The sequence below is a fragment of the Aspergillus fumigatus genome, chromosome 5 (genome assembly GCF_000002655.1).
Source record: "Aspergillus fumigatus Af293 chromosome 5, whole genome shotgun sequence".
Classification (NCBI taxonomy): domain Eukaryota; kingdom Fungi; phylum Ascomycota; class Eurotiomycetes; order Eurotiales; family Aspergillaceae; genus Aspergillus; species Aspergillus fumigatus.
The window spans coordinates 1,536,484-1,561,668 of NC_007198.1; the positions used below are offsets into that span (position 1 = coordinate 1,536,484).

The 25,185-nt window shown below is 49.3% G+C and overlaps 7 protein-coding genes across 7 annotated transcripts; 4 read left to right on the top strand and 3 right to left on the bottom strand.

Moving 5' to 3' along the window:
- Window positions 1-143: 143 nt before the first annotated feature.
- AFUA_5G06390 (adenosine kinase) lies at window positions 144-1,883 on the top strand. The gene is made up of 6 exons (XM_748901.2): window positions 144-409; window positions 481-496; window positions 566-716; window positions 781-1,122; window positions 1,181-1,518; window positions 1,586-1,883. Exons 1-6 carry the CDS (start codon window positions 358-360, stop codon window positions 1,701-1,703), a joined length of 1,017 nt encoding a protein of 338 aa, XP_753994.1. The 5' UTR covers window positions 144-357; the 3' UTR covers window positions 1,704-1,883.
- An 868-nt stretch (window positions 1,884-2,751) lies between these two features.
- AFUA_5G06400 (uncharacterized protein) lies at window positions 2,752-6,082 on the bottom strand (the record flags this gene model as incomplete). The annotated part of the gene is made up of 7 exons (XM_077804768.1): window positions 5,689-6,082; window positions 5,539-5,625; window positions 5,346-5,472; window positions 5,101-5,278; window positions 4,447-5,037; window positions 3,846-4,396; window positions 2,752-3,777 (listed from the first exon to the last, which is right to left on the bottom strand). Exons 1-7 carry the CDS (start codon window positions 5,715-5,717, stop codon window positions 2,752-2,754), a joined length of 2,589 nt encoding a protein of 862 aa, XP_077660906.1. The 5' UTR covers window positions 5,718-6,082.
- Window positions 6,083-7,015: 933 nt separating this feature from the next.
- On the bottom strand, window positions 7,016-10,905 carry AFUA_5G06410 (FTFMHR domain-containing protein). Its single transcript, XM_748899.2, has 3 exons — window positions 10,709-10,905; window positions 10,580-10,634; window positions 7,016-10,513 (listed from the first exon to the last, which is right to left on the bottom strand). The coding sequence occupies exons 1-3, from the start codon at window positions 10,839-10,841 to the stop codon at window positions 8,068-8,070; spliced, it is 2,634 nt and encodes an 877-aa protein (XP_753992.1). The 5' UTR covers window positions 10,842-10,905; the 3' UTR covers window positions 7,016-8,067.
- Window positions 10,906-12,902: 1,997 nt separating this feature from the next.
- Window positions 12,903-16,759, top strand: AFUA_5G06420 (STE11 family mitogen-activated protein kinase kinase kinase; the record flags this gene model as incomplete). The annotated part of the gene is made up of 5 exons (XM_748898.3): window positions 12,903-13,257; window positions 13,419-13,801; window positions 13,870-13,943; window positions 14,007-16,500; window positions 16,591-16,759. The coding sequence occupies exons 2-5, from the start codon at window positions 13,515-13,517 to the stop codon at window positions 16,757-16,759; spliced, it is 3,024 nt and encodes a 1,007-aa protein (XP_753991.3). The 5' UTR covers window positions 12,903-13,257; window positions 13,419-13,514.
- Window positions 16,760-16,848: 89 nt separating this feature from the next.
- AFUA_5G06430 (mitochondrial 54S ribosomal protein uL5m) lies at window positions 16,849-18,430 on the bottom strand. The gene is made up of 3 exons (XM_077804769.1): window positions 18,141-18,430; window positions 17,368-18,060; window positions 16,849-17,299 (listed from the first exon to the last, which is right to left on the bottom strand). The coding sequence occupies exons 1-3, from the start codon at window positions 18,377-18,379 to the stop codon at window positions 17,176-17,178; spliced, it is 1,056 nt and encodes a 351-aa protein (XP_077660907.1). The 5' UTR covers window positions 18,380-18,430; the 3' UTR covers window positions 16,849-17,175.
- Window positions 18,431-18,448: 18 nt separating this feature from the next.
- AFUA_5G06440 (ubiquitin C-terminal hydrolase family protein) lies at window positions 18,449-21,792 on the top strand. Its single transcript, XM_748896.3, has 5 exons — window positions 18,449-19,072; window positions 19,135-19,221; window positions 19,278-19,646; window positions 19,708-20,365; window positions 20,427-21,792. Exons 1-5 carry the CDS (start codon window positions 19,001-19,003, stop codon window positions 21,584-21,586), a joined length of 2,346 nt encoding a protein of 781 aa, XP_753989.2. The 5' UTR covers window positions 18,449-19,000; the 3' UTR covers window positions 21,587-21,792.
- A 78-nt stretch (window positions 21,793-21,870) lies between these two features.
- On the top strand, window positions 21,871-25,061 carry AFUA_5G06450 (vacuolar protein sorting protein DigA; the record flags this gene model as incomplete). Its single annotated transcript, XM_748895.2, has 4 exons — window positions 21,871-22,013; window positions 22,065-22,261; window positions 22,336-24,922; window positions 24,980-25,061. Exons 2-4 carry the CDS (start codon window positions 22,117-22,119, stop codon window positions 25,059-25,061), a joined length of 2,814 nt encoding a protein of 937 aa, XP_753988.2. The 5' UTR covers window positions 21,871-22,013; window positions 22,065-22,116.
- Window positions 25,062-25,185: the final 124 nt, after the last annotated feature.

Below are 25,185 nucleotides of genomic sequence, written 5' to 3' on the forward strand. Positions count from 1 at the left end.
GCTGTACAAATGATAAATAAGCCAGTAACCCCAGTGATTTGTAGATGTCGGCTATCGGGGATCGATCCTTGTGTACAGAGTATGCTCGCCGGACTCTGGAGGTTATCCAGCAGCCTTTTGCCGCAACAAATCATCAGGACCGCCTGGATGGGGCAACTGGCCGCCGGCCGCCGATCTTACTCGATGGGCTCGGAGTAAACTGAACCTTTCCACCTCGTTGACTGCCCCTCCTCTTAACACCCCGCCTAGGTAATATTATTAGTTCTCCTGCTTCTCTCCTTCTTTTTCTTACCTCCCCTAGTTCCGCTTCCTATATTTTCCCTTTATACGTATCTTTCATCAATTGCAACAGGAAAAATGGCCGCTACTCAGGGATACCCTTTTCTGTGCTTGGAGAATCCTCTTCTAGGTGCGTTTTATTTGGCCTTACCAACTATATAACGGACGTGGATTGAGTATGCTGACTTTGAGAGATCTTAGATATCCAAGCTGTCGGGTACGTCATTGATGAACGACGATGGAATGTCTGAGCCAATTGGATATCAACTGATTGAACCCTTTACAGCGATGCCGCTCTTCTGGAAAAGTACGGTCTTAAGGACAACGATGCTATCCTTGCTGAGGAGAAGCACATGGGACTCTATGATGAGCTCCTTAGCCGCGATGCTAAGCTCATTGCTGGCGGAGCTGCACAAAACACCGCCCGCGGTGCCCAGGTATGCCGAGTGTAGACCACCTTTCTTCAATCTGGGCTGTTGCTGATTGAGGACAATTTAACAGTACATGCTCCCCGACAACTCCGTTATGTACATTGGCTGTGTTGGTAAGGACAAGTACGCCGATATCCTCAAGGAGGCCTGCAACCAGGCTGGTGTTCACACCGAGTATCGTGTGGACGATGTCCAGCCCACTGGCAAGTGCGGCGTCATTATCACTGGTCACAACCGTAGCATGTGCACTCACCTTGCTGCGGCAAACGAGTACAAGATTGACCACTTGAAGCAGCCTCACGTCTGGTCTCTTGTCGAGAAGGCTCAGTACTATTATGTTGGTGGATACCACCTGACAGTTTGCGTCCCTGCCATTTTGGCCCTTGCCGAGGAGGCTGCTGCGAAGAACAAGGTGAGCAAGATGGCCTTCCCTCCGCATCCCGCTCGACCGAGGTTGACGTTTGACTCAGGTCTTCATGCTTTCTCTTTCCGCCCCCTTCATTCCTCAGTTCTTCAAAGACCAGCTTGACAGCGTCCTGCCCTACACCGACTACACTTTCTGCAACGAGACAGAGGCTCGCGCCTACGCCGAGTCCCACGAATGGAATACGGATGATGTTGTTGAGATTGCGAAAAAGCTCGCTCAGCTTCCCAAGAAGAACAGTAGCCGCCCCAGAGTTGCTATTGTCACCCAAGGCACTCTGCCCACAATCACTGCGACCGTTAAGCCAGACGGCGAGGTTGAGGTCAAGGAGTTCCCTGTGCACGAGATTTCTAAGAGTAGCATCAACGACACCAACGGCGCTGGGTAAGTCGTCATGAGCCATTCTACTAATGACCAACAGAAATTTTGTGCTGACGGGTGCTGTTTATAGTGATGCGTTTGCTGGCGGCTTCTGCGCTGGTGTTGTTCAGAACAAATCTCTTGAGGAGAGCATGGACATGGGCCAGTGGCTCGCCAGCCTGAGCATTCAAGAGCTGGGACCTTCGTAAGTCTCCCATTCATCCTTCTGATCTACCGAAGTCCTTGCCGAAAATGGGCCGGGCCCACGTCTGTTTCCAGGCTACATCCAGTTTCATTGTGTTGGGGGACCACGGTGCAAGAATCATTTCAAAACTCACAACTAACATCATGACTTTGCCATTTAGTTATCCCTTCCCCAAGAAGACCTACACCCCGAGCCGCTCATAGAATACCAACCAACTTCTAATATGGACGCCCGGCAAGCCATAAGGAGCCATTGCAAGCTTGCAGCATAAAAATATTCCTGGATGATTCAACCCTCTATACCCACTTGTCCTTGACTTAACGTCTTAGACTTTTTTTCCCCTTCTTTCCAAGATCACTTCCTCCAATGATTGCGTGCAACACTACGCAGGTTTATGAGTTAGGGTACCGTTGATACACGGAAGCCGCAGGCTGGTGACGTTCTCAACAACGAGTAATGAACGAACCTTTTGGTCTTATATATACACAAAATTCAAGAAATAGAGATAGCCATAAATTCACGTCCCTTATTTTGACCTGGACGGAACAGAAATTTGACGATGCTGGCATCGGAATTTCAAATAGCTCTCTCCTGATAACAGCAAAGAGGAAACTAATCGTATCCACAATTTTGAAAGCACTCGAAGAAGTACAAATGATAGCATGGCTCGTTATTATTGTAAGAAGTAGCCGTTTCCATCAGCGTGAAAAAGTACCAAAGGTCTACCCCGAAATCGACTCTCTGGTTCTCACCAGATCCGATTTTCAGTCCCAATCGACGGTACGCTCTCATCACCATTGTTGGAAGGTGGGATAGAAGAGTGATTGCATGACCTAGTCCGCTTGCATGAGATAACGGCAACAGTGGCGATGCGGAGCTGCTCAATAGCCGACAGATTGTCCCAGCAATTATTTTACCGGAGCTAGACTGAGGGAGAAAACCGGACGATCCACCCGCTTCCGGATTTAAAAGATGCTTAAAGGGGGGTTGTGATCGTGTCCTTTGGCCTCTGTTTTTGTTGTTAATTCACACACCAAGGGGTCTCCTGTGAATCACCCGCCCTGACCGTAAGATGGAGTCTGCCCGATAGCGCCGAAATGGGAAGTATATCGACGATTGGTTGGTCCAGAACTGGGAAAGCCCGCTCCGGAGGATAATGTACTAGCCAGGAACGCATCGTTGGCCCATGATGCATTTGCTAATCCGCTTGATATGGGCTGACTTGGTACTTCGAGAGAAGGAGGGGAAGCCGCTCTTCGCAGGGGATTACTATCCCAGCCTGTTCCTGAAAGATCATGATGTGCTGCAGGATTTGAGGGCGACATCCAGGGGGATATTGAGCTTGATCCGCCAAGAAGGTTATGCATTGAGGTTTGTCCAGCAAGGCTTTTCCGGAAGATGGGCTCGTTTGTAGTCATATCATGGGATGCATGGCGAGGGTCTGGGCTTCTGGCGTTTGCTGGATTGGCTGAACCTGGATGTTGTCCTAACCCTGGAGGCGTTCTTGGAGCCGAGGATCCACCGATGTCAGTTGACAGTCCGGTGCTCCAAATACTTGGGATACCAGGAAGGGTAGGTCGAGAAGTGTAGGACTGGGAGAGTGGAGCTGCGGACCCAGCTGTGGGGTTTGGCATCGAGAGCTGCAGGCCAGGAGGTGCAATAGGAGGATAGCGAGTAGGGGCATCTGCCTCGCGATGGGTCGTATTGAGGCTCGACTCGAAGAAATCGTTGGGTATAGATTGCTGATTGGTGCTTCGAAGGAAAGCCAGCTGGTCCGAAAGTGCAGGAGTGTTTTCGTAAGTGTCCGACTCAACCAGCCGTTCGACTCCTTCGACAATGCGATGCATATTAGCGGACATAGAAGCAGATGCAGACTGCGAACCGCCAAAAGTGCTCCTCGAATCTGCAATGTGATTGGCGTCTTTGGTCGCCTGCTGAACATCCTCTCGTTCAACGCTCGCCGTGGAGAGCGTGTTATGATGGCCGGAGGGGCTGGCGAAGAATTGGGAAGGAAGGCCCTCCTCTTTGTAGATAAAGGTCTTCTTATCCTCATCATCCACAAGGACTATAGGGATTCTCTGAGATCGCAAAGCAGTATCAGTAAGTAATCGAATTGGTACAAAAGAATACACAGGACACTTCGTACATTGCTCACAACGAGATCGAGACCGTCAATCACGAATTCGCGAATCCGATACAGCATCTCAATGTTGGGATGACTTCTTTCGACCCCAGCGTCGGTCATTCGAGGCTTCTGCTTGCCAGTAGCACTCAAATAGCGGCGGGACGCGGCATCTTTGTGGAGCGGCGCAAACCCCAGTGTCTCCTCATCTTCTTCCAAGAGGTAGTCAATTTCCGGGAGATGAACGACGTCGAAAGTTGATGCAAGAAGGCTCAACGTATTGGCGTAGATCTTCCAAAACTCCGTAATTTGAACAGCGAGTGGAGTATCCTTTTCTTCCTTATGTGCCACCAGTGAATGACTGACGATAAGGAGCCAAGAACTATAATGTCGTAAAGCAGGTAGTACGCGCCGCGCAACAGCGGTGACCTTGTCTGGCCCACTCTTCGCGTCTTTGCTGAGCGAGTCTTCGACCGCAAACCTCTCTAGCTCCGCTAGAAGAATTTGGAGCAGCGTGAAAAATGTCTTGACGTTAATGCGCTGAAAAAATAGCGGTGAATTGGGCACTGACTCTTCTGCATCCGTTAGCGACGATCTTAGTAATTGCGACATGAGGGAGACTTACCATGGGGCTGCGTCCACGAGAAGTCCTCTGCTGCGATGTTAATGAGGCAGAACTTTTGAAGTGTACCTTCAAGTGAGCGCTCCTTCAGATCAACGGCTAGCTGGTTCAGTACTTCACTCTCAAGCTCATCATGCTCTGGAAAATCATTTCCTTTGTAGCATTGAGCGTGAAGATAAACAAACCAAGGGGCCAACGCTCGCCCAGGAATACCTGCATCCTCGGGACGAATCAACTCTCTTTTACACCAAGCATGGCGCACCTTTCTGAATTCGATTTCCAAGTTACCCTTGGCAGAGGGATGAGGCTCCTGGGCAGCAAGGGCCCGGTAAAGATGGTAAGTGGCCCGCAAGTGATTGCCGTCAGCAAGGGCTATCACTGCCAACTGGTTGTGCGATGCGCCTGAAGCAGGGTAGATGGCTATAGCCAAGTCATAGTAGCCAATAGCGGGACCCCAATTGCGGTCCTTGCTCACCAATTCGGTTTCGCGGTAGCGAGACAGATCGCCAAGACGGATAAGTGTTGAATGGCATGATTGAAGGACACTTGCGCGGAGAGCGTCAGAAGCCTCGACTGGAGGCTGCGCCGATAGATCTAGGTGAGTACAAATTTAGTCTCAATGAAAGTCCTGGAACTGACGGGGACGGCGTTGCTCACTGTCAAAATTGAACTTCCGCGCAACTTTTTCAAGCTCTGGGATACCTCCGAAGTGCGACGACAACTGTTGTATGTATCCTCGATAGAATCTCTGGCTGGATTTGATAAAGTCAAGGTAGTGCTTTTCGAGTTTGCGTCTTTCTACCGGCTTCTTCTTCTTTGCGTTCTCCTCGCGAAACTATACATGCCACAATCGGTCAGTAAACGGCCTCCGCAATGTTACACAAAACCATCGTGACACTCACGCGGGAGAGCAGTTTGCGAAACCGGGTGTTAATTTTCACATGTGCATCCCAAAGTCGGGTTTCAACATCGAGAGAGCGAGATGTCTCAAAGTCTTGGAGTATGACATTCTGACAGGCGGCGCGAAACCTGCGACGAAACCGTCAGATCGATTGGGCGAAGATAGGACAAGCCAGCCTCAATCTATAGACTCACTCGAAAAGGTAGTGAAAGATTTCGGTAAACGTAGGCTCCTTCTCGGCAAGGCTCTTTAGAAGCTTCCCTTCGGCTTCAAGCGCAGTCCTATAATGATGCGAATCAGAGATGTGCCATTCTCTTGCATTGAAAAGTATGTGAAGTACTAACTGCCACGCATTTTGAAAAGCGGACGCCATGCTCAGGGTGGGCTTGATCGCGTCTGTGTCACTCCACCCTCGACTTCGCCCGTCAGATGGCTATGGCTGGCTGAGAGTCTGCGGGCGACAAAAGTAGTGAACGATCCATCAGTAGTATGGGCGATTAGGCGCTAAAGAAGACCAAGGGTGGGAATTGCAGAACAGTCTTCTGAAGGTACCAGTCAGGAAGAGGTGACGACGAAATAAGCTGAGCGAAGATGGACGACGAGGGTTTGAGGCCACCGCTCATGGGAATGCAAATCCCATATCAACGGAACTTTTTGAATGCCCGTCCGCAGAAAAGAAATAATGAGGGATGGAGAAGTGGAGTGGAGGAGTCGTAATAGGCACTGTTCCTGTGGCTTGCGGCACATTGATTGGTCTGTTCCTCTGTGGCTGGTGTAGTTATGCATGCATTATTCAGCCGGTATGTAATCCGCTTACATCACCGTATGTAAGAGGCAGTTGATCATCACAAGTCTATCTCAACTAGAGGAGTCAACCGATCTCATGTAGTTGTCATAGTAATTCTTCACTGCGCTCGCTTTGAAACATATACTCTAGATAAACAAATAACCAACAGGTCGCAATGAAAGAATATCTCGTTTCAACCAAGCGCAGCAAGCAATACCAATGAGCATTGCAGGAGTCCTCTCCCACCGTCCCAGTCTGCATCTCTCCCGACCAACCAGACAGCACTATTGACCTAAGAAAACCAAGAGGAGAACAGCCAACTCAGAGCCGGAAAGCCTTAAGACATGTCTAAACGCCCTCGCATCTCAAGGTCCCCCTCACCGGGTCAAACACCTGAGACTTGGTCAACATCACCGTCACCAGCAGCTTCAACGCCATCTTGTCAACGGTCCAAGATAATATTGCAAGACACCAATGAACCTGCTGTGGAAGCGATGCATTGTTCGCTACCGCCGCATAGGGAAGTCATTTATTTCTCCTCCTATGAAGACTATGAGGTGCACTATACGCAAACACATGTCAACCGATGTTCAGAGTGTGGGAAGAATTTCCCTACAGATCGATTCCTGAATTTGCACATCGAGGAGAATCATGACCCACTAGTTGCTACGAAGAGAGACAAGGGAGAGAAAACTGTTCGTCAGCCCTGGGACCATTTTTTTCGAAATCAATTACTGTGTAACGACGATCACATCTAACGAGAGCCCCTGCAATGCAGTACAGTTGCTTCATCGAGGATTGCGACAGGAAATGCTCTACACCCCAAAAGCGCCGGATGCACTTGATTGATAAACATATGTTTCCAAAGGTATTTTCCTTCTACCATCCTAGTTCCTCAATGCAGCTAATATCTAGGTCGCAGGCATACAATTTCAATGTCGTCAACGAGGGGATCGATAAGCGAACATCTATGCTGCGATCACCGAATACACACAGACGACGCATATCGTCTACCGCGCCCTCACTGCAGGAAGGCAGGCTGAGAAACCGAAAGACATCCGACTCCCACTCTCATGCGGTCTCACATGCAGTTTCCAGACAAAGCGTGGGGCATGTAAGTGCGGAGGAAACGGAAATCACTCAACTAGAGAAGTCCATGTCCGCATTGCAATTTGTCCCGGCAAGTGTGCGTAAAAGCCAGAGAAGAACCGGGAGTAAGTCTAGCTGAATTCATGTAACAATAGTTTGTTCCACTGTTAGACTAATGCAAAAATACATCATGAACCGACTCGGCATCTCAAGGTTGTGCATCACAGACATAAATGTAACGAAGCAAGCATGAGAATACCCCACAGTCTTTTGCCTTTGTTAAAGGACATATAAGTATGATGACGACGAAGGACTGAAACGGCAACATAAGCGGCCGGTCGAGGAGCGAGAACACCAGTAAAGACGCCACGTCTCGGATATGATCCCGTTCTTTGGATCCCCTCAATCCCCAATTTTAACAGCAATGACAAGCTGCTCTGGGAATTATTGGCAGAAAAGGCTAGAAAGCAGTAACAGCATATCATCGTGTATGGGCAGCCTGACTAATTTATACACGCCCCAAACCAGCTGGTAAAAGGAAGGAGTATCAAAAACAAGGGCCTCGAGCACAAAAATAGAAACATCATAGAAGGAGATTAATTCATAGACGCGGGTATATAGCAACGTCACATATCATCCATGTCGATGAGACTGAAAGCATCAATGATTTGCAGAACAGTTTGCAGTCGAAAAGTATGGTACCCTAAGCAGTTCGGAGAACACATAGGGTGCTTGCAATATCTCTCTTCGCCGGGGACTGGGTTTCTTCAGCGGGCAGATCATCTCTTAGAATTTGGAAGGCTGCATGCGGGCCGATTGCAAAAGACGGACAAACGTTTCCTTGAAGTCAAAGCTGATTTTCTAAGACATCTGCATAAGCATCCAAGCTCGACCCAACCAAATCAACTATCGCCCAACTCGTGTTTCCTTTGAAGGTTCTTGCCCAGACCCGGACGATAGCGACGCTTAGTTGTTTGGCCTTGTAAGGGTTGGCCATAAATTCCATATCAGGCGCCCCTGGTGGGTCAACGGCCATGTCAGTCTCGTCCATCATGCTCTTGATCCACAGAAGTAGTTTCCTTTCATGGTCTGACAACCTCTGCTCCGAGTGCGTAGCTGGGATTGAGAGAAGCCATCGGCTCAGGAGAAAAGCGCATTCCAAACTGCAAAGGGAATGCTGAATACTCCAGAAAAACGAATGGGTTCTCGCCACAAAGTCGATTCCGAGACGTACAGGAATGGACAGTGCATGGGCAGAATGCAATAAGGCCATAATGAGACGCGGGCTTCTTGCTATGGGCGGGGACTCGCTTAAGGCCCTAGCAATCTGAACTGGGTCTTGAGTAATCAGACGACGACAAGGGCCCAAATCAACATGCAACCTGATGTAAGCGAGTCCTAGAAGGGCAGTAGAGGTGAACGCAATCGGCCCTGCTGGATTCTGAGGGTCAATGCTGGATTCCGGAGTGCGTTTCCATAATGCCTTCCAGGCGCTCAGAGAGTTGTCTAAAACAGTCAAGTCATCTGGTCTGAGACTTGTACCTTGCATAGTGGGTGCAGATAGACAAAGTTGGCGCGCAAAAAATATCTGCTGGATAATAGCGTGTATAAGGATATAGTTTCCGAGTGGCGAAATTGGTGCCGAAGAGTTCGAGATGCTCGACTTTAGGAACAGTTTTGCGAATGCCTCCTGGAAGGGAACATCCACCCCTGGCCAGGTGCGACTGAGCCGTCTCCACTGAGTCGCATTGCTCGCTTTCCAGACGTCATGAGAGCATGGCATGTTCAATTTCAACTCCGCGTTCAGGATCAGCGGGGGAATGTTGTACATGATAGAGTGTAGATTGAAAAAGCAGTAGACGATGAGCTTTGTGCGCCTGTTGCCCTCTCGCCGTATCCACTCCTCCCAATTATTTGGGTCAGGACTGGTCGCTGGTTCGGAGAGGCCATGCTCTCGAACAAGCCTTGCCAACGTACTTTGTAACGATAAAATTTCCCGGAGGAGTTCCGGGTGTCTCTCCCAAGACGCAAAAACGGTGAGAAGCAAGAACGTGCGAATCACTTCCATGTGAGCATCCGAATCATCTGATACATAAATTGAAGGATCGACAGGGTGCGGCATAGACTGCTGTTGTTGCTGGAAAGGGCTACTAGCATGATTTGACATGGCCGACGAGCCACGCGAGTTGTGGAATCCCGAACTGGGAGAATAAAAATTCCATGTCGGGCATGGCACTTGCTTACTGTCCCTTCTTCGGAGGCGTTCCAGCAGTATTGTCTTTGCTGCGTGAAACAAGTCGATTCCTCGATTGTTTTCAAAGCGATAATGCGATCCTGCTGCCGCTAGTGCGAGCGTCAGCTCGGGAGAGCATTTTGCAACAGAAAGCGTTGGGACATGAATAAAGGGAAGATGCTCATTCAGTCCGTTGATATAGCCAGCAAAGAAACGAGACAGAGCGTGTCTTGATGGAGGCACGAAGCCCTTCGGAAGAATATAAGCAAACTCCTCAAGTTTGGAAACGAAGACCTGGCGATCAGCGTTTGAGATATCCCATGCTGGACGTGGGCCGTCGTCGCCGAAACCGAGTCGATCGTCCACTTCGTGGGACTCGGGTTGCAGCGAAGGCAAACGCGATCCAAAGTTTGAGAATGATGGAGGATCGTCAGCCGAGCGCGGGTCATTCATAATTTCTGTCCCGAGTCTGGACGTTTCACGAAGAGGTGGCTTAGAGTCAATTGAGAGAGTAGTTGGCAGCATGGGTTCCTCGACAGTGGAAAACACTCCCGAGTCCCAGTCGGATGAGAGACCAACGCTTTCTAAAAAGACAGTGAAGTCTTGGACCGGATCACCTAAGTCAGTGAGATCAAGCATTGACGGTTCAAGCCCATAGTTTTCGGTGATAGGCCTGTCGGTGACATGAGGGATTGGCTGAGGAGGGCCGACGGTATGCGAAGGCTTTCGCATCGACTCAAGAGCTTCCTGTTGGCCTTCAAGAGCTACATGGCTAGCAGCATGAGACAAGAGATTCAGATCGTATCCCCATGAGGGATTGAAATGCGTTGTCTCTATTATCGGTGCTGGTTGGACATGGACCTCAGGCGGAGGCGGCGGAATCGGTTGTGGCTCGACTGGTATTGCATCTGCAAGCTCGAGCATTCGCGACTCATGATGGGTCGTCTGTATCATAGAAGACGGAGTTGAAGACACCTCATGATTATTGTGGTTTCGATGTTCTCGATTGGCCGCAGCCTCGGCAGGATGAACTAAGCGCTCATGTCGTACAAGTAGGTCGCTACAGAGTTTTCCCTCATATTGTTAGCGCCAGTCGAGAACTATGCAAGGTAAGATAACAGCCTACCTCCTTGCAAATGATTTGGAGCATATGTCACATGAGAACGGTTTTTCCTTCGTGTCTACGAATAATTATGAATTAGTATTTCCGTTATTCCTCAGCGCACCCACAGGGCCAATTCCAGGGTTACTCAACGAGTGCGGAGATGTCGTTGGAGGTGCTCCAAGCGAGCGAAGGACCTGCTGCAATATTCGCAGGACAAAGACTTTCGGTGTGGCGTGGCATTTTTCTTCTTCACTTTGCCTTGAACGGTTCTCTCTTCCTCCATGGCGAATTGCCTTGGAATTGGAGCATGTCCTCACAGAGAAACAGACGAGCGGGGAAGAAAAACTGTGGGGTCGAGGCATGAGGGGGGTTTACTAGACTGTAAAGAACCCAGGGACAGCCAGTCACGTGCAGCCATGGTCCATCGACGCGGCTGAGGGAATTTTTCCCCAGAGCAGCATACGGCCGCAATGGTAATAATGATGTTGCTCGAATTGTCGCATACGTAGACACTCAGTCTCACTGATGACATCTATATTTATTAACGCTCTGATAGAAGAATGCAACTCATGTTTGTTCAACAACTGAGCAACTCGTAGAATTCTGCGTCCCTGATCAGGCAATTCATCAGGTAGATGCTCCATCCTACTGCATATCTGCCCTCCGATGCCCCCACTGGTGCGGAGATAATATACTCAACGACGATGCCCGCTGCTCCTGCCGTTCTACGCCCAACCTTCCCTTCTTCATCTTAACTCACAATGAGAATCTGCTCGATATTCCGCCGTCCTGTGTGAACGGAAGAGGCAGGAAGTGGCCCAACACCGTGGTATTACATGGAAAATGTGATGGATGGCAGAACGGCCCATTAGTTTGCTACTTTCACCTACTGATATGATGAGGACATCCATATGGGTTTCTTTCCTCTTAATTTCAAGGACTGAATATAGTACTGCGCCATGCGGCACTGGGCTATACTCAAAGGGTTCACCGTTAGAAAAGGCCCAGAGAACAACTAGCAAGTATCGGTCTATATCAAGTTGGGGTCTGGACAGAAAACATATATATATATATTGCAGAAATACGCAACACCAACGACACCTACAGCACCTTTGATATTCTTCGTCAGATAAATGAGTACGGCGCCTGGGATAATAAGTCAGTGAAAGAAGATGTAACTCGTTCCTTCTCCATCGATGAGCGAACCATTACTTGGCCAGAGTTCTGCAACATTAAGGTAATTACTACGGAGTTTAGGAACATATCAGAGCAAAGGACACCAAACCTTCTGCTTCGAAATCAGATAAACTACCTACAACCATTGGTTACGTCTGATTTGGATAGGAGTTTACTCAACTTTTCCCCAAAAGAGAGCGATAGTTCCAAGTGGGAGCCTACGTACATGAATACAACATCCAATGTACTACACAACAGTCTGAGCAGGTTACAGGAAATGCAGCCATCGAGTCGTGATCTTAATGATTCTCAAAACAGCACGTGGAAGAGTGTTCTTAGCTTTCAGCTGATATGGAGAGGTTCAAATCAGAAGCGAATCTGAGTCAGGGACGTAGACTGAGGTATAAAAAGACAGCGGAACCAATGGGGAGCTAGTTCGCCCAAGCTGAACTGACAGTCGTTAAATGGGAGCTTGAGGAGGCGGCCGAGATAAACGAAGAAGATGCCATAGCTTTCTCTACGATCGATCCTGGAGAACGTCCGCAAAAAAACAGTAGACATCGGTTATTACCGCTTGAAGCTCCAGGCCAGACCGTGTGGGCCTCATCATGAGGTTCAGAAAGTCTTGATTTGCTCCGCAGGCAGCTCATACGAAAATGCATGTGGGCCCAACAACGTAAACTTCATGTTGAAATACGGAATTCGAAGATATGAATGAACACAGATTTCAGTCTATCTCAGCATGGGGAAAGTTCGAACATAGAGGAGCATACTCCGTAGTGTGTGGTTTATCAGGATGCCAGTCTTTGCAGGCGATATCTAGACCAAAGGACGTAAAAGGGAATTCCTTGTAGATGGCTCTGACGAACTTGAGATGGATGCCAACCTACCAAATTGAAGCGATGGGCACTCGATGAACATGATCCCATGTCAAGTTAGTGTTGAGGTTTGAACCCACCAGCACTGATTCCACAAGCTAAGAATAGCTCACTGAAATTGAATCAATGAAGGCAAATATGGTGACAAGTATTGGGAAGGGATGGATTTAATGGAACGGAGGGGCTCTATTGTTTCAGACTGTCTGGCCCCTAACAAATCTCAGCAACGCGGCGTGTTTGAGAAATTGATTACTGCGTAGAGCACCACCTACTTGCCGTGTCGGAGGTATTGTCCCCGACCGATCAGGCCTCCACAGAGATACAGTTGTTGTCAGTGTCACAGGAGGGGTGATCACTCATGCATCATCTTATAATTACTTCTTTGCATGTTTATTGTTCATTCAGTTATCCCTTGCCGAGGAGCTAAGAATATACTGTCGGAGTGTTTGATGTCCTTGTGCTCCTTACTCCTACCGTCGGCGTCCTCTCTCCTACACGTCTTTCAGTTTCTGAGACTACAACAGCGAAGCAGTTCAAGCCTGATCGCGAGTTGCCCTGGCCTTTGCTTATCCAAAGTCTTAAGGTTAGAGCAAAAGAATCAGGTGTTCCCAGAGGAGTTGTCTACTCGCAGTCATTACATTCACTGTAAGCAGGCTAGTGATACTTTCACTCCTTGTTATCCCTCTGGATTTTAACCTTCTTTTGCTGGCTACTCCTTGCTCCTCTTGCCAAGTAATATTATTTCTACTGGAAGGAACAAAAGATACTCCTGGAGACAGATTGACTGATCAGTGTTGTAAATATAGAGAACTCTGGACGTCTCGCCGGTTGAAGTCAAAGAGCTGTCAAAGTCGCACAGTCACACAGCCATATAGTTCTCGGGAAAACGCCGGTATTATGTTATGTCATTGAAGCCCAGTGCATCCATATGGCATAAGATCGCGTCAAAGCCCGACAGTTACGATTCAATCCCTATAAATCAGCGTCCGCACGATCCACGAGCTATGTTGGCGACGAAGATTCAATTGTCGGCGCCATTGGGCATGACAGGATCCCAGGCTACAGCACCCACATATCATGTCGGACCATCGCACAAGTCGTCAATGGGGGCGTCTTCGCAGGACGGGATGCTGTTTACAAGCCCGACAGAGTCGGAGTTTTCCTTGAAGGATGGTCATGATGCCGTTCGGTGGGTTTTCAGCACCACCCGATCTGTCTTGGAGGGTCTCCGCAGACGGCTGATTGCAACTTTTCCAGGTCGTGGGATGAGAAACAAGTGATAAACTGGTTGCACAGCATAAATTGCGGCCAGTACGAGTCTTTATTCAGAGGTATGCATTGAGTAGCGGCATGGTACCAGAATCTAGGATGACGCAGTCACTGACGATATGCAGCAAACAATTTCAACGGAAACAATCTTATTGAATGTGACCAGAAAATTCTTCAGGAAATGGGCATTAAGAAGGTCGGCGATCGAGTGCGGATTTTTGTAGCCATTAAGAAGCTCAGAAACAAGAGTGTCAACAATCTTAGACAAACGAACATGGTAAGTGAGAATCTGTCACAGTTGGAACCTCAGCTTACCCCCAAGAAGAATCAACTCGCTGCACTTGAGGCCCCTACGTACGCTCCAACTTCAGATTCATCTCGGCTTACCAACCTCCGCCAACGAAGTTCGAGCAATCGTCGTATGTCTCGCTTAGTCGACAATGGTTACTCCACGGGAAAATCATCATCACGCCCAGGGTCCCCATTGAGAAATCAGCGGTATGCTGCGAACAGCCCGATGGAAAGTGGTCGGAAAGAGGGTTATTTCGCTCATCCTTCCACTGGCGGCTCAAATTCTGGCCGAAACCCAGGAACACCTAGCGATGGTAGCCATGGCCACAAAGGTGGCGTACATCTGAGGCAAAACCCCAGCATTGATGGACTGACAATGGGTGCTTTGCCCGCAAATTCGCCAGTTATTAGGGTCATATATACCGGCGGACAGACCAAGGTACTGGATATCAAGCATTGCAAGACCGCCGATGAGATTATATTGTGTGTCCTCAAGAAGCTGCAGCTACCGGAGCACCAGTATCGCAACTATTGCTTCTACGTGCTGGACGGCTTGGAACCAGATCCTTCGAACTGTAGGCGACTTACGGATCAGGAGCTCATGGAGATTTGCGAAGGATCAAGTAGGTCCGAGCGCGGACGTCTCATTCTGCGGAAAATTCACGCTGGCGAACCGGATACTGATGAGCTTCGTCGTGCTTCCCAGCTTGCGTTGGATGAGAGCCAAATGACACACATGAATGCTCTGAGCAGTTCAAATGTGCGCAACCAGATTAAAATACAGCAACTCACAGGTGAACCCTGGCATCACATCAAACAACCTTTGTCGCCTGTATCTGCCCGGCAACCTCAGGCTCATAATGACCATGACCAGTCTCTCCAAATGAGCACTGAACGTCCCTCTGTGGCCAAGTTGCGATCTTTCTTCGGGGCTCGCCCACCTAGCGAAATGATTATTCATGAACTTACATCATATTTTCCCGGTCATCAGCGTGAGGATATTGAAAAGACCATGCGCATGTCGATCCGGAGATCTCAACGTCTCAGCCGAGCAGCAAGTCGCCTGAGCGTCCTCAGCAATACAAGCTATGCATCGAGCTTGAGGGATGCCCCCCCGATTCCGAGTATCGCTGACACCTGGCTCAATCCTGGAGCACCATCTACTCGCGCCTCGAGGCCGCTCTCGGTTTCCCGATTCAATCTCCCGCAAACATCATATAGGGATTCTATCGCCTCAAGCTCTCTTCAGCCTCTTCAAGAGGAGTCTCCTATTGAGCCGAATCGCAAATCATATGTTTCCTTTGATAGTGGCTCAGATGATCCGAGTAACTCTCGCCAAAGCCTTCTTGATGAGAACGCGAGTGTTGCAGCGACAGACGGCGGATCCTTCAATGAGAGGCTGAGTGTATTGGTGGCCGAAGATGGAGAAGAGGAGGACGATGGCCTCAACGAGTTCCTTTCAGGCAATAATTTTGCTCCCAAAAACTGGATGAAGGGATCTTTGATTGGTGAGGGATCTTTTGGTAGTGTCTTCCTTGCTCTTCATGCAATCACTGGAGAGCTCATGGCTGTCAAACAAGTGGAAATACCTTCGGCGACGAAGGGTACTGAGTTTGACAAGCGCAAGAACAGCATGGTGACAGCACTTAAACATGAGATTGAGCTGTTGCAAGGGCTTCACCATCCGAATATCGTCCAGTATTTGGGCACCTCTGCGGACGATCAGTACCTGAATATTTTCCTGGAGTACGTCCCCGGCGGTTCAATTGCTACGATGCTCAAACAGTACAACACCTTCCAAGAGCCGCTGATCAAGAATTTTGTACGTCAAATATTGGAAGGTCTTTCCTACCTCCATAGCCGAGACATCATCCACCGTGATATCAAGGGTGCCAACATTCTGGTGGATAACAAGGGCGGTATCAAGATTTCCGACTTTGGCATTTCCAAACGTGTTGAAGCCTCCACTGTTCTCGGTGCCCGAGCCAGCGGCAACGGAGGTGGCCATCTTCATCGACCTTCTCTACAGGGAAGCGTGTACTGGATGGCGCCGGAAGTCGTGCGACAGACAGCCCACACGAAGAAGGCGGACATCTGGAGTTTGGGCTGCCTTGTTGTTGAGATGTTTATTGGGGCCCATCCTTTCCCTGACTGCAGTCAGTTGCAAGCTATTTTCGCCATTGGTAGCAACAGTGCAAGACCTCCGGCTCCCGAGCACGCGAGCAAAGAAGCCATGGCCTTCTTGGACATGACCTTCCAAGTCGATTATGAGAAAAGACCCTCCGCGGATGAGCTACTGCAGAGCCCATTTTTGTCTGCACCGCTGGCGTGAGATGCACCTGAATTTCAGAATTCAATAGCACATTGCCGCTTTTTGGATAATAGCGCGCTGCTCATGCTGCGTACCACAAATATTAGGTGTTTCCCCGAATCAAGTTTCTTTTCATTTCGAAGGCACACCGAATTCTGCATCTTCCCTTTTTATGGACTTGAATACCCCAGAGCCTTCCCGTCTTATTGTTCGCTTTCTTCTTACCATCTCCTAAATGCAAGGCTATCACCTCAAAGGCGTTTTAATATCCGGTAGGATTTGATACTTTATTGATTGCATTTGTTGCTTTTCGTGTCCTACATAAGCGGGCATCGCGATTGTTGAATAGGATCAAAATATGACATCTCGTATTCATGCTTTCATGTTGCCCAGGTACTAGAAGAGAGGAAGCTTGGACCATCTGTTGCACGTAATCAAGGCGCTTCTGTTCTGACGAGAAGGAACAGTCTGCTCCATGGAGCCGTGGGAAAAATAAATGCACAGAAGTATACTTTTTCAGCTCGCCAGCAAAACGTAGAAATGTCACATGATTTCTATAATACAACTTGATTGCCAGTCAACATAAAATACAAGATGAGCTAGCATATCGCTCAGAAGCCACCTGGTTCTTTAAGCCTGGCATGTTTGTCCCAGGCGACGAAACACATAGACAGGTGGTTAAAACTTGCCGTCTAATCAACAAGCTTTCCATAGAAGGGAATACCCATGGCGCTGAGGAGAAGACGGGCGTCCTTGTCGGTTCTGGCAGTTGTATGGATCGTGATGTGAGCACCGGGGATCATCTTTGGTGGGTACCTACTCGGAAAAAGTGCGTTAGCCTGAGAGTTACTGCGAATCGGTTGAGAGACCATATTTCGACTTACATGTCGTAGTTGACCTCGATTTCAGGGAAGAGAGCCACGTTCTCGGGCTCAAGGCCGAACGTGATGTTTCCGCTGCTATCACCGCTGGTGCCCTTGACACCTTCCCAGTCCTTGATTCTAGGCAGAACAACATCGACTAACTTTCCGAAGAAGTGGAGCATATCCTCACCGCGCAGTTCTGCCTTCACCGCGACGGTGTCTCTGCCAGGCGCAATACCCCACGTAGCAACGCTGGACTTTGATTTGAATGTCTGAACGCGGACATTGGAAATAGCCTGAACGGCCATACCGGCGACATGGAGCCAGGACGAGTTCTCCGTAGCAGCCTGCTTGACGTAGCTGTGGATGGTGATGCGCTCTAGCTGGGGGATGTTGTTGAAAGTGATGGGTTTACGGAGCAGTCGTAAGACGTCGCCGCCACGAGGCCCACGTAGCGGCCGGTTCTTGTGGTAAGGAGAGCTGTCGTCCCACTCACGAAGACGAGAACCTTTTGGTGGGGGCTTGAACCCGGGAGGAGTGTGGACGTAGCAGAGGGTGAGAATGTCTGGAGCGATGGTCGACTCCCATGTCTGTGATACTCTGGGAAGTGAAAAGGGGCCAGGAACAAAGAGTCGAGACGAGGGATCTGATGGTGGAGGAGGTCTGTGAGGGTGTAGAGGGCCACGGTCGTATTTAGGCGAGCGGAACTGATAACTACAATCTGGATTTAGTATGAATACCCTCTTGACGCGAACGCAGTTTGAACTGGCAATGGAAAAGGGCAATAAGCTTACCGACTCCGAGGCAACTGTGTTTTTCGCGCCCTTGACCTCGCTACTGGATCGAATGACTTCACAATGCCCTCCGGTACGCTGGCACTTAGAGAGCTTGACTCAAGGTCACTAATTGGGGACTTCGACGACGCCTGATCTGAGGCATTACGCCGCCAACAAACGCTCTGAAGACGAGAAGAGGGTGCGAAGGCCCTTGGCAGGGACCTTGCCAGGAACCTGGACGACTCGCTGGCAACCATTGGGGCTTGAAGACGGGGTTGTTGATTCAATCGATCAATATCGGATTGCCAAAAATTACTTCCGGGCCGGTCTCAGATGGTCACGTGCAGGGGCAGGGGTTTTTGCCTAAACGATCTGGCATCCACGCAAGGCAACAGAGCTCACTCCGCATAACAAGAGGTTCCACATGTGATCAGCTTCATCACCCCACCAAAAGATAGCAAGCTAGATATACATTTCAAGAGGTATCCACTACTTCTGTTCCGGAATCATTCTTATGGCTTGTTCCTTGTTGCATATGTAGCATTTTACGATTTATCATATGTCACTTCCAGATCATCTCGATCTTATCTTCTGTGTGACCCATGAACAAAAACAGTACTGCTTCTAGTGCCACGAAGTCTTGTCAGAAGAGCTAAACACCTGATATGCTCACTGACTCAACTGCAGAAATCATTCCTCTACTTGACAAGAATATTGGAGCCTGAGCCCACGTCTGTTGTCACTATACATACCCCCATTCTTCCTCATGTCGGCTCCTACTCAGAACCTTGTACAACGCACCTGTCTCCTTATCACTTGAAGACGCTTATTGCCTTCCTTCGAATGCGCTTAGTGTTATTCGCCCTAAGCCTTAAGACATGAGTGGCATTCATCGATTCCTTACCCGGCGCGAGCGAAATAATAGAAATGCAAAACAGAACAAGGATGAGGTATGGTATGAGGGAGCAGCTTTCACCAGGATCTATGAATGTTAATGCGTTTATCTTTCAAGGCCTCGACGATACTATCCCGTCCTCTTTTCAGCGGATTTTTCGCATCCGACCGCGGGCCAGAGCCAGACCAAGAAGAGCAGAGGAAGGTAAGGAGGAAATTGCCCTGGCTAAGCCCTGTGTGAGGTATTCACAACTTCCATAGCTGAAGATACTGGGGCGCCGCATCGCACAACTTGGCTATACTGGCTTGAAGGAAGAGCATTTTGAGTATGCGCTCCAGTCCGCTCAGGGAGACATAGAGAAAGCATTTGATCTGCTCCTCATCTTGGAGGATTCAATTGAGGGTATAATCAGACCGTACACTCCGAGTACAAAGCTACTTGGAGCAGTCAACCGACAGGGGGTTACCTGCTACCTGGACGCATTATTGTTCGCGATGTTTGCTCGTTTAGATTCCTTCGAAGCAATCCTTTACAAGTCGTTTAACGACGAGCCTCGTCGCAAGCTCTCAATATTGCTAAGACTCTGGGTTAACATGCTGCGCTCAGGAAAGCTCATAACAACAGATATTGTGCGTTTCCGCCTCAGTTGCCTTTTTCTAAATTGGAAATACTGATATCATTGGGCAAAAGACCAAGCATTTGCAGGATGCACTCGCTGAATGTGGCTGGGAAGATGCAGCTGAGCTTCGCCAGCAAGATACTTCCGAAGCCTTTACATTCATTACAGAAAAGTTAGAGCTGCCTCTACTCACGTTAAAGATGGATATCTATCACACTGGAAAGGAGGATGTGAGCAGCGACCACAAATTTGTCAATGAGAGATTGCTGGAGGTCGCGATTCCTGAGCCTGTCGATGGGAAGACAGTGACACTGGAGGACTGTCTGGAATCGTATTTCAACAATAGGATTGAGGTTAAGCGCCACCTTGAGCGACGCAATACTGTCGGCTCAACCAGATCCTTCGATTCCACGTCCAAAGGCTTTATATCACATATCGAGACTGTTGAGGTCACCCCGTCTCCTGCGGCTTCTCCAACTCAGTTGACTCCATTGCGATCCGACGACTCAGCGCTATTAACGCCCATAATAACCCAGTCAGAAGTAAGTGGCTCAAACACGCCTCGAGGCGCCCACATGCGGCGGACTAGCATCGTTCAAGAACGATTCGTACCTGACTCAGAAGACGGAGCAAACGCTGACGGGCGCTTTACCACGAAGAGTCACTCGGGAAGAGGGTCTTACAGGAAGGAAGTGATGATGCCCGCGTGGCAATTCTTCAGTCTGATACGTAGGTGCATTCGATCCCTAGCATGAGAGAAAAGAAAGGATTCTGATTCCAGCTTCCATAGCTTGGTACACAGATAACACCCCAACGAGCGATGCCCAGGTCGCGGCGCACTTTTCGTCGAAGAGACCAATCCTAGGCATGTGCCTGAAGCGTTATTCCATGCTTCCGAATGGGAAAGCTGTCAGACTCAGCACATACGTCGATATACCCACGGAAATCGGCCTTCCCCACTTCATTCAAGACGACAATATGGACGCAGACGGTCCCATTTATGGAAACTTCAAGCTGTCTTTGCAAGCGCTGGTTTGCCATCGAGGTAACTCGGTTGACTCAGGGCATTACATTGCTATTGTCAGAGGCACTAGCGCTGGCGCACTTCCTGCGAGCTCTCACGGATTGGAGCCGGCCTCAGACGGTCCTAGATACTGGATGCGCTTCGATGACCTGGCAGAGGAACGCGTTACCCTCGTCGACATTGAGCAAGCGCTGAAACTCGAGTCTCCATATCTCCTGTTTTATCAGATACTGCCCATAAATGAGGATGCAGCAGAAGCAAATCTGGCGACCAAAGTTTCTTCCTCCGATACATCGGAAGATATCGGTGAACTAGATGCCGCGGGGATTGTACGGAAGCTCCAGACATTGACGACAGATAACACTGATTTTGAACTTCCATCAGGATATGTTTCTGGCCGGCCAAGTGTCGAAATTACCACGTCAGAAGACCCTGCAATTGGACTGGCGGATGTGAATGGAAGGCAACAAAGCGCAGCCTTTTCGAATCACGGCGATTCAACCAATAATCTCCAAGTGCATCCTGTCTCTTCAAAGTCGCCACGGATCCTGCCAAAGGAATTAGAGGACAAAGATGCCTTCTCGAACTCCAGACGCGAGTCCAGATCAGCCAGAAGTAAACCTACCAGCCGTGCTGGGAGTCAAACTAGCGAAAACAGAATCAGTGCAACATTCTCTCGCTTCACGTCACGCCGCAGCAAAGAAAAGTTCACTGGTGACGGTTCTGCGGAAGATGACGTCGATGATTTTGCTGTGGACAATGACTTGGCCGGTCAAACTGGAGAGATGTCCGCGGGAATCAGTAGGGAGAGCAAAGAAAAGAGCCCCAGACGCTCCAAGGATCGCGAGCGCCTTAAAGGCAAAGCGAAGGATCGGTCGCGAGAAAGATTTGGAAGAAAGCTGGAACGGGAGTGCATAGTTATGTGACACTTTTTCATTCATCGCACCTACTCTTTGCTACTAGTTTTGCTTGGAAGCCTAGAGGGAAAGGCATTTGATACCCAGCTATGATTTATGATGCCCGTCTTAGCAAGAGCGCATTCGCTGTTTTCGTTTTATCTTCCTGTATGTCCATAGAGTACATGTCACACTGATCGAGATAGATGAAGAGAAGATCCACTATTCGAAACATAGACTCCCGTAAAATAAATGTAGTTGGGTTCATGAACTTTTGTACAGAACCCTTGAGCATATAAGTTTCTGCCTGGGGCATCAGGCACTCCGCCTCCGCCACGCCCACCCCAGCTAGGTTATCATTCATTCATACCTACATAGATGATCAAGTATCGACAACAATTAACCAGTGCTCCTTCTTACCTGCTAGGCTCGTCGAAGCCTCGCTATGATTTAAAAGGTCTTCCTTCTGTCTTCCCAAACGGCGCATCATGGTGCTGAATGCATCCAGCGGTTATGTTGCTCCCAGCAACTTGGCCGAAGCTCCGGATGCCTCACTCTCCATGTTTGATGTCCGACGTGTTCAGCTGCAGTTCCCATTAGCTGCGGATTTCGTCGCCGCCCAAGTTGCTAACAATGTGCTCATTCTGGCCTTGTCGACGAATCGCATCCTTCGTATAGATCTAGATACTCCTGAGGACATTGACGGTAACTGATTTCCTCTTGAGCTCACGCGCTCCGTCCCGCCATCCTCGTGGCAATGCTAAGGTGTTTTGAACTAGATATTGATCTTCCAAAGAAATCCTCGGAAGTCGGAGTGATTCGTCGAATGTTTCTTGACCCTACTGCATCACATTTGATCATTACTACGACCCTTGGCGAGAACTACTACCTTCATACTCAGTCTAGGCATCCCAAGTCGCTGTCGCGTTTAAAGGGCGTTTCGATCGAGAGTGTTGCCTGGAGCCCGTCACTACCAACGGCTTCGACAAGGGAGATCCTCTTAGGCGCTACAGATGGTCAGATTTGGGAGACCTACATCGAACCGTCCACGGAGTTCTATCGGCGCGAGGAAAAGTACGCCCACTCAGTCTACAAAGCTTTGGAGGGATCACCTGTGACTGGGATTTGGACGGAACTGGTGCCTACGACGCCCGAGCAGAGACGGGTGCTGATCGCGACACATGGCAAGCTAATATGTTTTCAGGGGCGGGCAGGGAGACAAGGAAGCCAAGGTATATATGCCGAACTTTTTCAACGGGAGGCGCCAGTGTTGTATGAGATTCAGAAACCATCTGGCGCCGCACCGTCGACGCTGGTGATCTCCGCCACCGCGGTAGATGGACACAATGTGGATAGTTACGCTGAGAAAGAGTTCGCCTGGCTCAGTTCGCAAGGTATCTACCATGGCCAATTGCCATTTGCTTCAGGGAAAGAGAAAGGGCCCTTTGAAGGCGCCAGGATGCTACCGCGTTCCATGTTCCCCCCAACAGAGTCAGCTCGGGGAGGCAAGAAGCTAATCCAAGATCCTATCACTGCTATGACACTGTCACAGTGGCACATTCTAGCCCTTGTCGAAGGGAAAATCGTTGCTGTCAACCGCATGAGCGATGAGATCATCTATGAGCAAGCAGTGCTCGAGCCTGGACAGAGTACGTTAGGGCTTCTGACAGACTCGATGCAGCACACGTATTGGCTGTTTACCAGCCAAGAAATTTTCGAAATTGTCGCCGAGGACGAGGACCGGGATGTGTGGAAAGTCTTCCTGCAGAAGCAGATGTTTGACCAGGCACTCGAATATGCCCGCGGTAGCGCGCAGAAGGATGCTGTGGCTACTGCTTCTGGTGACTTCCTAGCCAGCAAGGGCCGTTACCTAGAAGCGGCCAAGGTTTGGGGTAAAAGTAGCAAGGGGTTTGAGGAGGTCTGTCTGACTCTGATCAATCGTAACGAGCATGACGCTTTGCGGAAGTATCTCCTTACCCAGCTATCGACATACAAGAAGTCATCTACCATGCAAAGAATTATGGTTGCGAGCTGGCTGGTAGAGGTCTTCATGTCGAAGTTGAACGCTCTGGATGATAACATAGCCACCAAGGCTGAGTTAGCGGAGGGAGCCAGCACTGAGGATATCAAAGATGAGCTGAGCAATGTTCGGGCCGAGTTCCAAGAGTTTGTGAACAAGTACAAAACCGACTTGGACAAGAAGACAGCGTACGACATTATCAGTAGCCATGGCCGAGAAGAGGAGCTGCTCTTTTTTGCGACGGCGACTAATGACTACAATTACGTCCTGTCGTATTGGATACAACGAGAAAAGTGGTCAGAAGCACTCAATGTCCTACAAAAACAGACGGACCCCGATGTTTTCTACAAGTATAGCAGCGTGCTGATGACCCATGCCGCGACCGGGTTAGTGGATATCCTGATGCGGCAGACAAACCTGGAGCCCGAGAGACTTATTCCTGCGCTTCTCAATTATAATAAGACTGTGAATGTCCCTCTCAGCCAGAATCAGGCTGTGCGATACCTCAACTTTATCGTTGTCAATCACCCGAAGCCATCGGCTGCAGTACATAACACACTAATTTCAATCCACGCCTCGAGCCCTTCACCTTCGGAAGCCGGCCTTCTCACATACCTTCAATCTCAGCCGTCTTCGCCTCCTCCCTACGATGCCGACTTTGCGCTGCGGTTATGCATTCAACACGAACGTGTTCAATCATGCATCCATATATATAGTGCGATGGGGCAGTATCTTCAGGCCGTTGAGCTGGCTCTGCAGCATGAAGATATTGAACTAGCCGCGATCGTCGCGGACAGACCAGAAGGGAATGACAAGCTCCGCAAGAAATTGTGGCTGCTTGTAGCGGAGAAGAAGATCCGGCAGCCAGGCACCGGAATCAAAGACGCCATCGAGTTTCTGCGCCGATGCGAGCTGTTGCGTATTGAGGATCTGATTCCGTTCTTTCCCGACTTTGTCGTCATTGACGACTTCAAAGACGAGATTTGCAGTGCTCTGGAGGACTACTCGCGGCACATCGACGCATTGCGCCAGGAGATGGACAATTCGGCCCAGACTGCACGACAAATTCGATCCGAGATTGCGGCATTGGATATGCGTTATGCCATTGTGGAGCCGGGGGAGAAATGCTGGACTTGCTCTTTACCGTTGCTTAGCCGCCAGTTCTTTGTCTTTCCGTGCCAACATGCATTCCACAGCGACTGTTTGGGCAAGGAGGTACTTGAAGGTGCAGGCGGGAAGAAGAAGTACATTCGTGATCTGCAGGCGCAACTGAATAAAGCCGATGTATCAGCCTCTCGGAGGGAGGAGATCGTGAAGGAATTAGACGGTCTGGTTGCTGAGGCGTGGTAAGTTCTTCTCACCAAATGTAATAAATGCAATAAACCCGACTAATTCGTCTACAGTATCCTCTGCGGTGACCATGCGATCAAACAAATTGACAAGCCATTCATCACTGATGCCGACATTGACGAATGGGCTTTGTGATTTATCTTGAGACTACCTGAGATTCGAGGCCTCTTGACCTGTTGTTTTCTTTTCTTGTATTTTCTTCCTCAGCGTATGCCGATTGATTCCCTATTAGTTGCATACTCTTGGATTGAGCGTTCAG

Excerpts from the sequence above, each read along its gene's own strand:
- AFUA_5G06390 (XM_748901.2), top strand. The coding sequence starts at position 358 with ATGGCCGCTACTCAGGGATACCCTTTTCTGTGCTTGGAGAATCCTCTT. Across the intron at positions 717-780 it reads ACACCGCCCGCGGTGCCCAG|TACATGCTCCCCGACAACTC; the intron begins GTATGCCGAGTG and ends ACAATTTAACAG. Across the intron at positions 1,123-1,180 it reads AGGCTGCTGCGAAGAACAAG|GTCTTCATGCTTTCTCTTTC; the intron begins GTGAGCAAGATG and ends CGTTTGACTCAG.
- AFUA_5G06410 (XM_748899.2), bottom strand. The coding sequence starts at position 10,841 with ATGGAGGAAGAGAGAACCGTTCAAGGCAAAGTGAAGAAGAAAAATGCC. Across the intron at positions 10,635-10,708 it reads CCAACGACATCTCCGCACTC|ACACGAAGGAAAAACCGTTC; the intron begins GTTGAGTAACCC and ends AATTATTCGTAG. Across the intron at positions 10,514-10,579 it reads TCCAAATCATTTGCAAGGAG|CGACCTACTTGTACGACATG; the intron begins GTAGGCTGTTAT and ends AAAACTCTGTAG.
- AFUA_5G06430 (XM_077804769.1), bottom strand. The coding sequence starts at position 18,379 with ATGGTTGCCAGCGAGTCGTCCAGGTTCCTGGCAAGGTCCCTGCCAAGG. Across the intron at positions 18,061-18,140 it reads ACACAGTTGCCTCGGAGTCG|TTATCAGTTCCGCTCGCCTA; the intron begins GTAAGCTTATTG and ends TCCAGATTGTAG. Across the intron at positions 17,300-17,367 it reads ATCGAGGTCAACTACGACAT|GTACCCACCAAAGATGATCC; the intron begins GTAAGTCGAAAT and ends TTTTCCGAGTAG.
- AFUA_5G06440 (XM_748896.3), top strand. The coding sequence starts at position 19,001 with ATGAGTGGCATTCATCGATTCCTTACCCGGCGCGAGCGAAATAATAGA. Across the intron at positions 19,073-19,134 it reads CAAAACAGAACAAGGATGAG|GCCTCGACGATACTATCCCG; the intron begins GTATGGTATGAG and ends TTATCTTTCAAG. Across the intron at positions 19,222-19,277 it reads ACCAAGAAGAGCAGAGGAAG|CTGAAGATACTGGGGCGCCG; the intron begins GTAAGGAGGAAA and ends CAACTTCCATAG.